Source organism: Protobothrops mucrosquamatus, unplaced genomic scaffold, assembly GCF_001527695.2.
Source record: "Protobothrops mucrosquamatus isolate PMUCROS unplaced genomic scaffold, P.Mucros_1.0 scaffold_280, whole genome shotgun sequence".
In the NCBI taxonomy this organism is placed as follows: domain Eukaryota; kingdom Metazoa; phylum Chordata; class Lepidosauria; order Squamata; family Viperidae; genus Protobothrops; species Protobothrops mucrosquamatus.
This window is the reverse complement of record NW_015386356.1, coordinates 2,021,097-2,033,634: the sequence shown is the minus strand read 5'-3', so window position 1 is coordinate 2,033,634 and position 12,538 is coordinate 2,021,097. Positions and strand designations below refer to the sequence as shown.

At 39.5% G+C, this 12,538-nt stretch overlaps 1 protein-coding gene across 1 annotated transcript in view; it reads right to left on the bottom strand.

The window, feature by feature from the left end:
- Positions 1–12,538, bottom strand: part of ENPP6 (ectonucleotide pyrophosphatase/phosphodiesterase 6) — a 40,593-nt gene that overhangs the window by 26,370 nt on the left and 1,685 nt on the right. The window contains exon 2 of the mRNA XM_015831803.1: positions 2,965–3,144. Within this exon, the coding sequence (XP_015687289.1) occupies positions 2,965–3,144 (180 nt within the window). The remainder of the gene's footprint in view (positions 1–2,964; positions 3,145–12,538) is intronic.

Genomic DNA, 12,538 nt, shown 5'->3' with positions numbered 1-12,538 from the left:
GCCTGGGGCGGAACCATTTTGTCACTTCCGGTTCCGCCTCCCCGCGGTGGGGTGTAGCGGTTGGAAAGGCCAGCTGAAGAAGAGAGTGATCTGACCATGACAGGGGCTCAACGACTATTTCCCCTAAACCATGATCACTCAACCACTGGCCGGAGGTAAAAACTAAGTCCAGTGTGTGTCCTCCGGTGTGGGTAGGGTCACCAACTAATTGGGTCAGGTCCATGGCCGTCATGGAGGCCATGAACTCCCGAGCCACCTCAGATGTTTCACCTACCGATGGCAGATTGAAATCCCCCATGACTGTCTGGGGGTCCCAATCACCATCTCGGCTATCACACTAAGAAGCTCGGGTAGGGCTGCTGATACGTAGTGGGGAGCCAGGTACACAATCAGCACGCCCTGCTGCCTCCCATGACCCCACTTCACACCTAGGGACTCACAACCGGCAGTCTGTGGCACAGTGGTCTCTCTTGGGTCCAGGCCTTCCTTAATAACCGCCACCCCCCCACCCCGACCCTGGGCTCTCGGCTGGTGAAATGCACGGTAACCTGGCGGGCACATTTCAACGAGGGGCACCCCCCCTCTAGGCCCAGCCAGGTCTCCGTAATACCCGCCAGGTCCGCCTCCCCCTCCGAAACCAGATCATAAATGAGGGGGGCTTTATTAACCACGGACCTGGCGTTACATAGCATCAGCCGGAAGCCCAGGCCCTGTGATCCCAAACCCTCTAGGTTGCAAGAGCCATGAGGGCCGGAGCGCGCCACAGCTCGTAAACAACGGGTGCGCCCTGACCTAATGTAATATGGCCCTCTGCTCCCGCCATATCTACCCCTCCCATACACAGTCCTGATGGAGTTACCCTCTGTTAGGCAGACCCTCCCCCCCTCCCCAATTCCAGGACCTACGCCCTCCTTGCCGAGGCCATCAGCCGGCCTGGGAGAATTCCCCGGTGGGTGATCACCCTCACCCACCACCCTAATTTTGGTTTGCCCACCCCTCTCCCTGGAACCCCTTAAAACCCGGACTAAAAATTTTATTAAAAATCCCCTTAAGTTACGTTTCGACCACCTCTCTTGATTAAAAAATCCCTCATAGAGGTGGGCCTTCGTTAACGCTGAGGGCCAAACCTGTGAGAGAGGGGACTCTCGCAGGGCATGGAGATCAGCCGCTGAATACATCGCGGGCATGCGAGGTGGTAAACGACTACTCTTTTAACCCCTGCACAACGGAGCCTTCCATCTCCATGTCCTCCGGTTCGCTGAGCTGCTGTTCACCCGGCTTCTGCGGCGGCGGCGGCGGGGGTGGCCCAAAACCTGAATCTCCTGATTTCTCTGGCTCTTGACACTCTGGCTCTTCGGCAGCCTCTGGCTGTGAGTAATCCAACAGACTAGGATTGCCAAACGGTAACCAGGGGCAGCAGTCCAACAAGCCAGGCCTAGCCAAACAGCAACCAGGGCCAGCAGTCCAACAAGCCAGGTCTAGCCAAACAGTAACCAGGGCCAGCAGTCCAACAAGCCAGGCTTAGCCAAACAGCATCCAGGGCCAGCAGTCCAATAAACAAGGTTTAGCCAAACAGTAACCAGGGCCAGCAGTTGTAGGGTAGGCAAGGCAGGTTGTATGACATGTGTGAATTCTGGCACCTTTTTTTTTTTTTTTACAAAAAAAGCACTGATGGTGACCAAAACTGGATGCGGTATTCCAAGTGTGGCCTTACCAAGGCATTGTAAAGTGGTATTAATACTTCACGTGAGTGTTAAAAGTCAAGCAATCTGACATGCATATGTTAATTAATCATTTTAAACAATGCCCTTCAATATACTTTGCAAATATAATAAAGAGAATAGCAACAGAGAAGTGTATGTAATGAGCAAAATTATTGATTATACTGTACCCCGCCCAGAGCCATTCTCTGAGGGAGGTGGGCAGTTAAGAAATAAGATAGATAGATAGATAGACAGACAGACAGACAGACAGACAGACAGACAGACAGACAGACAGACAGACAGACAGACAGATAGAAAGAATATACTCAGTTTGCAAATATGTCTGTAAATCTTCATGGCTGAGCATAAAAGATCAAAACACTTTCCCCCAACATGTTATCCTTCAGAGTATGTGGAAGAAAACTCTATAAGTTCCATAACTGTTCATTGGCAAAAGCCATGATGTCTAGAAAATTATGAGAACTGGAGTCTAATATTCTTGAAATCCAAGAAGAAATGAATTGTTGGATTAAAATAAAATTTTAAAAAATCTTCAGGGCAAATATGCATTTTTCTGCATATGGATGAATGAATAAAAAATGTTGGTATACCTTAAAAATATTTCCATTCAGAAAAGGGAAACCTATAGGCAAAAGCTTTCTTCCAGACACTCTAAACCAGTGGTTCTCAACCTTTTTAATGCTGTGACCCCAACCGGTCGTAAGTCGAGAACTAAACCGGTCGTAAGTCGAGGACTAAACCGGTCGTAAGTCGAGGACTGAACCAGTCGTAAGTCGAGGACTACCCAACTGGTCGTAAGTCGAGGACTTTCCCTGCCCGGGAGCACCGCACATACGTGGTTCCACCCCCTGCGCCGGCCGAGGCGTAGCTGGCAAGTGGCAGAGACGGAGCAGGCCGACCACCAGCTGGCCCAGCCCAAGGGAGGTAAGGCATCCGCCGGAAAAGGGGAAAATATGGCGGACAAAAAAAATGGCAGACAAAAAAAATGGCGGACAGCCTTGCTTGGCGACCCCCGTGAAATGGTCGATTGACCCCAAATGGGGTCCCGACCCACAGGTTGAGAACCACTGCTCTAAACAGATGCTGGAAAAAAAATAGTTTTTTCAGTTATGATTTTGGGAACAAGGCTCAGCTGAATTTTGTTCCCATGGCTTTACCTTCCTTATAGAGATTATAACCTTATATGATAGAGAATATACAATATTAGTCAGCCAGCTGAAGAGAGTTTGGCAGTACTAACCAGGCCAATAGTACATAGAGACCTTCCTCTTGGCTTTTGTCATAGTGACCCACAAGGGCTCGGATCCGTCCCACCAAACAGGCAGGAGGCTGCCTGGGTTCATGCCAATGTCAAAAGATAGATTTGTCACTGGGTCCCACATGTAGTTTCCAGTCATTTGATGGACTTCACAGTGGCGACCTGGAAGAGAAAAAAGTTGCTTTATACTGGTCCCTTGTTGTATGGCATCATAAGAAATATATAAGATACAAAGAGAAATTATAGTAGGTTTTCATTTGCAGTACAATCTTGGCTTATCAGTGAGCTATTATCAGCTACAAGGAATTCCATTGGACTCAATCAGTTAACAATCTTGCTTGTGGTTGTTTGGTTTTCTTGGCGCACTAAAAATGTTTGGCAGTTGAGTAATGAAATGTTTGTAAGAAAACAATCAAGCTCCAAGAGCACCAAGGACTCTACAGTTCAACTTTCACCTACAAATATTTTCTTCAGTTGGAACCTTACCTTTCTCTTCATTATAAATTTACTTGCCTTAAAAAAACTTTTATGTGTGTTACTTATATTTTACGCTTATGTTTTATCCCCATTTTTCAAATATAAAAAAATTCTTTTTCAGAATTGCTCAGGAAATGTGTATTGTGCAAAAATTATGGTGGTTTTTTTTAAAAAAATATCCTGACAAAGATAAGCATTAAGTTGTTTGTTTTCCTGATCTTACAACTTAAAACAAACTAGAGCAGCACTTGGATGAGTGTTGGTGATGGAATAAATGTCCTCCATAGACAGAACAGCTTGTATGGTCTCACAGGAAAGGATCTTCAGAATGATGCTACTGCTGTTGCTCAATAAACGACTCCAGATATTTGTTTATATATTTATTAGATTTTAAACCCTCTCATAAGAACTCAAGATAAATAGCATTTCCTCTTTCCATTTTTCTCCATAGACTAAACTGTGTATGAAGTAGTTTATGTTGGGAGATAATTCCTGGTCCAGTCACCCAACAAGCGTGTCCATCTGGGAAAGGACTTCAACCTGCTGTTACTGCCCAGAGTCGCCATGGTGAGAAGGGTGGCCATATCAATTGAATAAGCCATATCAACCAAATTGATAAACCATATCAATTGAATAAATTAGTAAATAAACCTGGATCCTCTCAAGTCTAACATTCTAACTACTACACCACATATGCAGCAGTTTTCTTTCTTGCTAGCAGGTTGTGGTGGGGTTTTTTTTGCAAATAAAATCTATGCAGTAGATGAACTTTAAAAATATCACGTGGGATTTTCTATGCAAAAAAAATAATATAACAATAATTATGGGTTTCTTCAAGGACTGTCTTGCTGAATTAAACCACCTCTACTCTAGCTTAGTGTTTTGGGGAAAGAAAAGGTTATAAGGGAATAAACCAATAAACCAATACAATAGTGCTTAATTATTCTGCAGTTGTATTTATAACCTTGATTGTTCTGCTTTCTTAGCACATTGAACTGATTTCAAAAAAAGTCTGCTGTAGGGCATGGCTAGAGTCTGAGAACTAGTTGTGTGTTTGGTCATGAGCTGGATTCAGTATTTCTGCTCTATCATCTAGGCCTGCAGCTTAAACATGTAGTCCCATAGTAACCAGGATTAACCAATCTGAGTTCCAAAAATTGGGAGAGCACTCTATGAGTGCCATCAATAGATTGGCAAGATTTTTGCAGGTTAGAGTTGGGAGGTCTCCCTTTTGCTTTCTTTTTTGGCCAGGAATTAGGCAGAAATCTTCCTGTACTGATGATCTTTTCCAGGCAAAAAATTTAGATGCAAGATATTTAGATCTCTAACTCCCATCACCCAGGCTAGGGTTGCCAACAGCAAAGGACTTTGCAAAATGTATGGAGAGTGCCATTCCTATTTCTCTTCTATAAATATTATGTTCAGATTTCATCCTGCTCAGTGCAGTTTTTCTCTTATATCTCCTAACCCATATCTGAATCATCATTATTTGTTTGGATGGAAGATATGGGGTTCAAGTTGTGCTTCTTCGAAATCTTTCAGGCATTCAGACCTCTAGTGAGGCTTCTTGTAGAAGACTTAATACTCTCAGAGAATAGTGAACTCTTTTGTGTAAAGCAATCTACAAAGATACAGTAATCAAGTTGGTACAATTTGACCATGTCTTATTGCAATTTACTTATTGTATGTTTTCACAACAGCTTCCTCAAGAATGTTTTAAAGAAAGTTGATAGAGACATGCATTCCAGCTAGATCTTCAAGTCATCATACAGCCTTATCCAAGTTTATCAATAACAGATCTTTCATTATCTTAGAAAAATACTTTTGCACATTTCCCTGCTGTTAAAACTTTCCTCATTACATTCATTGCTTTGACAAGCCTTACAGGCCAAGATAGTCCTGTTTTGAAGCATCATTCAATCTTTAGATGTACAGGTAGTCCTCGATTTGTGGCCACAACTGGAACCAGAATTTCTGTCATAAATCAATGGAGTCATGTCAGGCCTGGTGTTACAATGTTTTGGGTGGTGGTTAAGTGAATCACATGGTTGTTAAATTAATCAATGGTCATTAAGCAAATCCCACTTCCCCAATTGGCATTTTTTGCCAGAAATTGGCAAAGCAAGGTCACAAATCACAATCACATGCCCACAGGGCACCGCAACTGACAGTAAATGCAAGCTAGTTGCCAAGTACCCAAATTGCAATCGCAGGACCATGAGGGGGATGCGACAGTTATACATGCAGGTCATAAGTCACTGTTTTCATTAACAGTCATTACATGAATAGTCATAATGAACTTAGTCCCAGTACTCTTCAATGACTTAGGTGACGGAATAGAAGGGGAACTTAACAAATTTGCAAATGACACTAAACTGGCAGGAATAGCCAACACCCCAGAAGACAAGCTCAGGATCCTAAAAGATCTTGACAAACTTGAACAATGGGCCCTACCCAACAAAATGAACTTTAATGTGGAGAAAAGCAAAAATTTACATTTAGGCAGGAAAAATCAAAGGTATAAGTACAGATTAGGTGAGACCTGGCTGAAAAACAGTAACTGTTGGAGTCCTAGTGGATGATCACTTAAATATGAGCCAGCAGTGTGCAGCAGCAGCCAAAAAAGCTAATATGATCCTGGGTTGTTATAAACAAAGGCATAGAATCAAGATCATGCGAAGTATTAGTATCGCTTTATAAAACCCTAGTAAGACCACACCTGTAATACTGCAACCAGTTTTGGTCACCATACTAGAAAAAAGATGTTGAGACTTTGGAAAAAGTTAAGATGATCAAAGGCCTGGAGACTAAAAAATATGAAGAACGGCTGCAGGACTTGGGTTTGGCTAGTCTAAAGAAAAGAAGAAATAGGGATGACATGATAGCAGTATTCCAGTATTTGAGGGGCTGCCACAAAGAACAGGGAGTCAAATTATTCTCCAAAGCACCAGAGGGCAGGACAAGAAACAATGGTTGAAACTTATCAAAGAGAGAAGCAACCTGAAATTAAGGAGAAACTTCCTAACAGTGGGGACAATTAACCAGTGGAAGAGCTTGACTTCAGAAATTGTGGGCGCTCCGACTTCCGGTTTTGCACGATAGCGACCGGTCACAGGCTTGTGGATTCTCCACACCCCTGTGGCTAATTTTGCCCTGCCTGGGGACCCTAAATGGGTCTAAGTCACCCCGGAGAGGCGATGAAGAAAGAAGGGTGTTCCAGCGATTCTGGAATGGTAGCAGCCATTCCGTTCAACTTGGGAAAAGCCTTCTAACCTGATAGGAGAAAGGCTGGCCGTATTGCATCAACCAGCCCAAGCTACTAGCAACCGAAGTCCAAAAGCACTAACCAGCACAACTGTGAACAGCATGCTTCAAACTGGGTGAGGAATTTGATTTTCTCTTTTCTATTCTAAGTAGTATGTTATTTTTTTATGTTTCTTTACTCTTGCTCTCCTTTCTTTTTTCTTTTTCATTGTTTTATCTATTCCTTAAAAAATGTAAAAGTGTGAGAAGGTTCATATGGAAAAATAGAGTTAAATTTTTAAATGTAATTAATTTTTGAGAAAATCTTAACCAGTAAGAATACCTAGAATTTGGTGGGAGAAACAAATTAAAATAAGGACTGTAACAGGATCTATGATAAGGCAATCAGAATGATTGGATAGAAAAGAAATATATTGATGTGATTATTATTTTAGGAATATTGTGAAAAAATTATATATTTAATTGTTATCTATCAAAACAATAAGAATTGTATTAACTCAATGTTTGCAAAAGAGGATATTTTGGGAAAAGAGGAAATCAACTAAAACCATTATGTGGATTATGGATTATAGAAATCAATTGTTAATTATTGTTTTACAAAGGTAACCCAGACAACACACTGTTCACCAATTATTAAGTGATTTATGTTTTAAAAAATCAATAAAATATATTACAAAAACAATCGTTGGCACTCCATCACTGGAGGTTTTTAAGAAGAGACTGGACTGTCACTTGTCTGAAATGTTATAGGTTCTCCTGCTTGAGCAGGAAGCTGGACTAGAAGACCGCCAAGGTCCCTTCCAGATTCTATTCTATTCTATTCTATTCTATTCTATTCTATTCTATTCTAAACTTGTAATGCAGTTTAGTTGGGAAATGGGAAAAAATTAACATCATTTTCTGTTTAATGTTTCAAGTCTCTTGATACTGCTAATGTTACTTTAAAAGGTTAAGGTTAATTTGCTCCTTTTCTACCTGATATGATAATCTACTCCAATGGAAAAATATTGTAAACTATAAGAAACTTGTGAAATGAATGCAATGAATGAAAGAATGAACTACTGGAAGTTTTGATTCAGGATAATGGTATTCTATCTTGTAGTGTTTAGTATTACGGACTATCATAAGCTATGATCACACATTAATTAATCATGTTCTATTTAACCATGTTAAATAAGGTATGTGAAATAAACCACAGTTAGCTAGATTTGCAGTGAACAAGGTAACATGCATAAGTCAGACTGGGGTTTTCATTTATTTTGGCCAGATTTTATAAAATGTTTTTTAAAATCCTAATTTAAGAATTAAACTACATTTTTTATTGCTTAACATTGCAAAAAATGCACTTCTGATCTGCAGCCTTCAGATTTTCCACTCTTCACATCGGACTGGTTGGTTCACACAATAAAATCAGACAGAACTAACAAATAACACCACAATGTGTTAAGTCACTATTAGATCACAATAGATCAGCCTCAGCTTAAGAAAGAAATCTGTTGACGATTCCTCTGTTTTCAGAATCTAATTCAGAATCCAATCCAATCCAATATATATATGTAATACATTAATAGCTCTAGACTCCCAAAAAATTTGTTAGCTTCAATAAATCTCACTCTCTAAAAATGGGTGTTGTTATTAATTTAATGGGTTAATAAAGAAGGCCATATACTTCTAGATTATATATTTGATTTTTTAAAACATTGTTGTAACTGCATTTGAGCAGAATTACTTTCTTTAGTAATATAAACTATATTTAAATTCTGTTTTATTTATTGATATTTTTTCTATTTGTCTAATACTGATTCAAAAAGATTCATAGTAATTTATAGTAACTCAGCAAAACCTACATCCAATTAAAAGGCACACAGCAAATGTAATGAAAATCAAAATGTTATACAACATAAATAATATGAAAAAATAAATACAGCCAAAATACTGGATAAAATTGGAATACAAGAGTTAAACTGAAAATTTAAAACTGCAACAATTATCTGGTCACCAATCACTCTATGGGATACTTACATCTTGAGCAATTTCAGAAACATGTTTTGATAATCTGAACATATTTTTTCTATCAATTCTTCACGTTCTATATTTTCTAAGAACTTCCAGACTTTAGATTTTTCAGAATAGAACCAATGTTAGGATTAACTTCAGTATAATCTAAAGATAACACTAAAGAATTACTTGTTTGAAAAACTCTTAACGAAATAAAAACCAGCCTTTGAATAAATAGGTTACTTTCCCATCTAGGCCAATTAAGTTCTTGGTAAGACAACTGGTAATTCTGGTATTGTCAGTTCTGGGTGTTGTCATCTTGAGAAGACAAGCATAGGAGAGTTGAAGTAGGAGCTAAGTTACTTGTCTTAATATTTTTCCAACAGAGCATTATTGTTTGTAGAACTTTCACTACTGTCATTACAAATCACTGCCATCATTATCTAACATTCAGAAATGATCAAACTGCTGTATTTTGCATAGCAGCTTGGAAACAACCCTCTTTCAGGAAAGTGGGATTGGAGTCTTGATAAGCAGCCATAAACTGGACAGTACCTGTGCCGCATTTTCTGCTCAAGAACACCATAATTCATTCAGAATCAAGATCACGTGAAGTGTTAATACCACTTTACAATGCCTTGGTAAGGCCACACTTGGAATACTAGATCCAGTTTTGGTCACCACGATGTAAAAAAGATGTTGAGACTGTAGAAAGAGTACAGAGAAGAGCAAGAAAGATGATCCGGGGACTGGAGGCTAAAACTTATAAGGAACGGTTGCTGGAATTGGGTATGTCGTCTAGTCTAATGAAGAGAAGGACGAGGGGGGACATGATAGCAGTGTTCCAATACCTTAGGGGCTACCACAAAAAAGAGGGAGTCAAGCTATTCTCCAAAGTACCTGAAGGCAGGACAAGAAGCAACGGATGGAAACTAACCAAAGAGAGAAGCAACCTAGAACTAAGAAGAAACTCCTGATAGTTAGAACAATTAACCAGTGGAACAACCTGCCTCCAGAAGCTGTGAATGCTCCAACACTGGAAGTTTTTAAGAAGAGTCTGGACAGTCTGAAACGGTATAGGGTTTCCTGCCTGAGCAGGGGGTTGGACTAGATGACCTCCAAGGTCCCTTCCAACTTTTATTATTATTATTATTATTATTATTATTATTATTATTATTATTATTATTATTATTATTATTATTATTATTATTATTATTATTATTATTATTATTATTATTATTATTATTATCTTGGAAGAAACAACTGCAAGCAAGTCAGAACAGAAAGTGATAAGTTGTGCCTTAAGTATAAATCAATAAATCTGGCCTTGACCTCTGTTTATTTTGAGCAATACCAACTCTTTTCTAAGTCATGTGTATTTATTAGCTAGTTCATCAAACCAAATTCCCTTCCCTTCCTGACTTTAACACCATTGTTGTTAAACTGGAAATCGCAAGAAAGTGTGTTGCTGATTACTTAAGATTTCTGCAGCTCAGTCAGAAGAAGCTGATATATGGCTTCCGGTTTGTGATTTCGGCGCTGGCGGATGTTCAGGGTGATTGCTCCCTCCGCCATCCGGTTTTCTCCCACTGGGGGACCCTGAAAAGGGTTGGAAGTCACCCTGGAAGGGCGACGAATGTGAAGAGGACTCCCGAGCAATCACGGAAGGGCGGCAGCCCTCTCGTTTGATCCCGGGCAACTCTTTGAACTGATGGAGAAAAGATCGGCCATTAACATGGCCCATCACTAAGCCGCTACCAGCCGAGGCCAAAATTACTAACAAGCACTTCGAAAGCACCGCGGAGGAATTGAGTGAGATCTTACCTTCTTTGTACCCCAAATATCTTCCTGTAAAAAGCTTCTTAATTGCTTCCCTCTGTGAGGAGAGAGGGAAGGGAACGTTTTCCACCCACCCTCTAAAATGGCGGCATTTGTCTACCTCCGGGACATAAAGCCTTGAAAAGAACAACTAAATAATTGGATTTGCATCTATTTGATATTCAGGGACCCAAAAAGTTCCTACTTTCATGGGGATTTGCTACTCTATCTACTCATAAAAAAGATGAAAAAGAACTTAAATTGGACAAAAATCTAGCTTGGGATTTGAAAAAGATTTTAAATGCTATTGAGGACATCTTGTGGCGAAACGTGGTACAGCAAGTGAATATTCTTGACAAAAAGTCCTGCTCATAGCCCAGATCTGTCCTTGGTATTATCTAAAAGAGATTAAAAGCTGAGAGAACAGCTGGGCAGTGAAATTGCTTTTTAGGACTGTGGAGGTGAATACTCACTGACTCTCACTTAATAAATAGCCTTCACTAAAAGACCATTTATAGCCATATCAGAAATAGAGGAGGACCAGCAACAAATTTTGGCTAATTGCAAATTTATACTTGAAAAAATTCTTGAAGCTACTGAGATAATTAAAGCTAGACTGAAAGACAAAGGCACCAGCTTAAACCTACAAAGCGAAACCCTGATTGCAACCAAAGAACTTAAAATTCAAAAAACAATAGAAGCGGAAGAAATTAATACCAAGACAGAGGACTTTAAAGAACAACAAGTACAATGTACTGAAAATCTAGACAACCAAACCCTGATTGCAACTAAAGAATTTACAACCCAAAAAACAACAGAAGCGGAAGAAAGTAATACCAAGATCGAGGGTGCTAAAGATCAACAAGTACAGCCTACTGAAAACCTAGATAACCAAACAACAATCATAAAATTGGATATGACTTTCTACTTACACCAGAAGAAACCTGAGGAAGAAGACCAGATTGAACTGAAGAGCAAATATGGGGATCTGGGCCACCAGGGCGACAACTCCTTTGATTCAACTAACATGCACAAGAATGAAGGGAGATCTATCTGATGATCTAAAGACATTGGTATGGAAGCCTGGTTGGCATAAAAAGAAAATGGGGTCTTTTGATTTATTAGAGAGGATCCTAAAGTCTCAACTAATGGGCTAAAGGGAGATTTTGAGGTGAAGGGAAATATGATTATTAGATTTAACTATTGTTGGAAAATGATAAAAAATAAAGGATTAATTGGCCTAATATTGAGGATTTAGATTTATAAAAGAAGCTGATATTTGTCCACTTTCACAAGAGCAACTTTTATAGTTCGCAATGTTGTTCTTAGATACTGTTTATTAATGCAAAGGCAGCAAAAGAAATTTCTCATCCCATGAAATACAGCTATTTCTTTGGTGGGATGTTCCAATCAGATAATAACAAGTAGGCATTTTAAAAAGATGTGTTGCCTCTTAATTGTAGATCCTGTGGGCTATTTTTGGACACATTTTCTATGGCTTGCTTGGCATTCCTACTGTTCCAACCAGATCAAGAAGGAAAAATGAACTTTGAGAACAGGTCATAAATGCTGGTTCTGAAGGAGTCCTGTGGAAACGCAAAGGACTTTTCTATGGGACGAAATCCTAAGTAAATAATTGCAAGTCTTGAAGGGTTGCTCTCTCATCATAGGATGCAACTGCCTATTACTGCACCAGTTCAAACTCAATTAATTGTGATGTTATGATGCTCTGTAAAGATTTTTATTTTGCAAGTGTTACAGGGGCAAGCACTGGTACATGTATTTTGTACCAGTATGTTAATTCAATTCAATTCAATTCAATTCAATTTATTTGATTTATATACCGCCCTTCTCCCTTGCGGGACTCAGGGCGGTGAACAGGCACATTAATAAAACAGCGATACCATAATATTTAAAAATATTAAAAACTAATTAAATTATTTGTCCTGTCCTAAAACCCACTATAATAATATAAAATTATACCCAATTTAAAATTTTA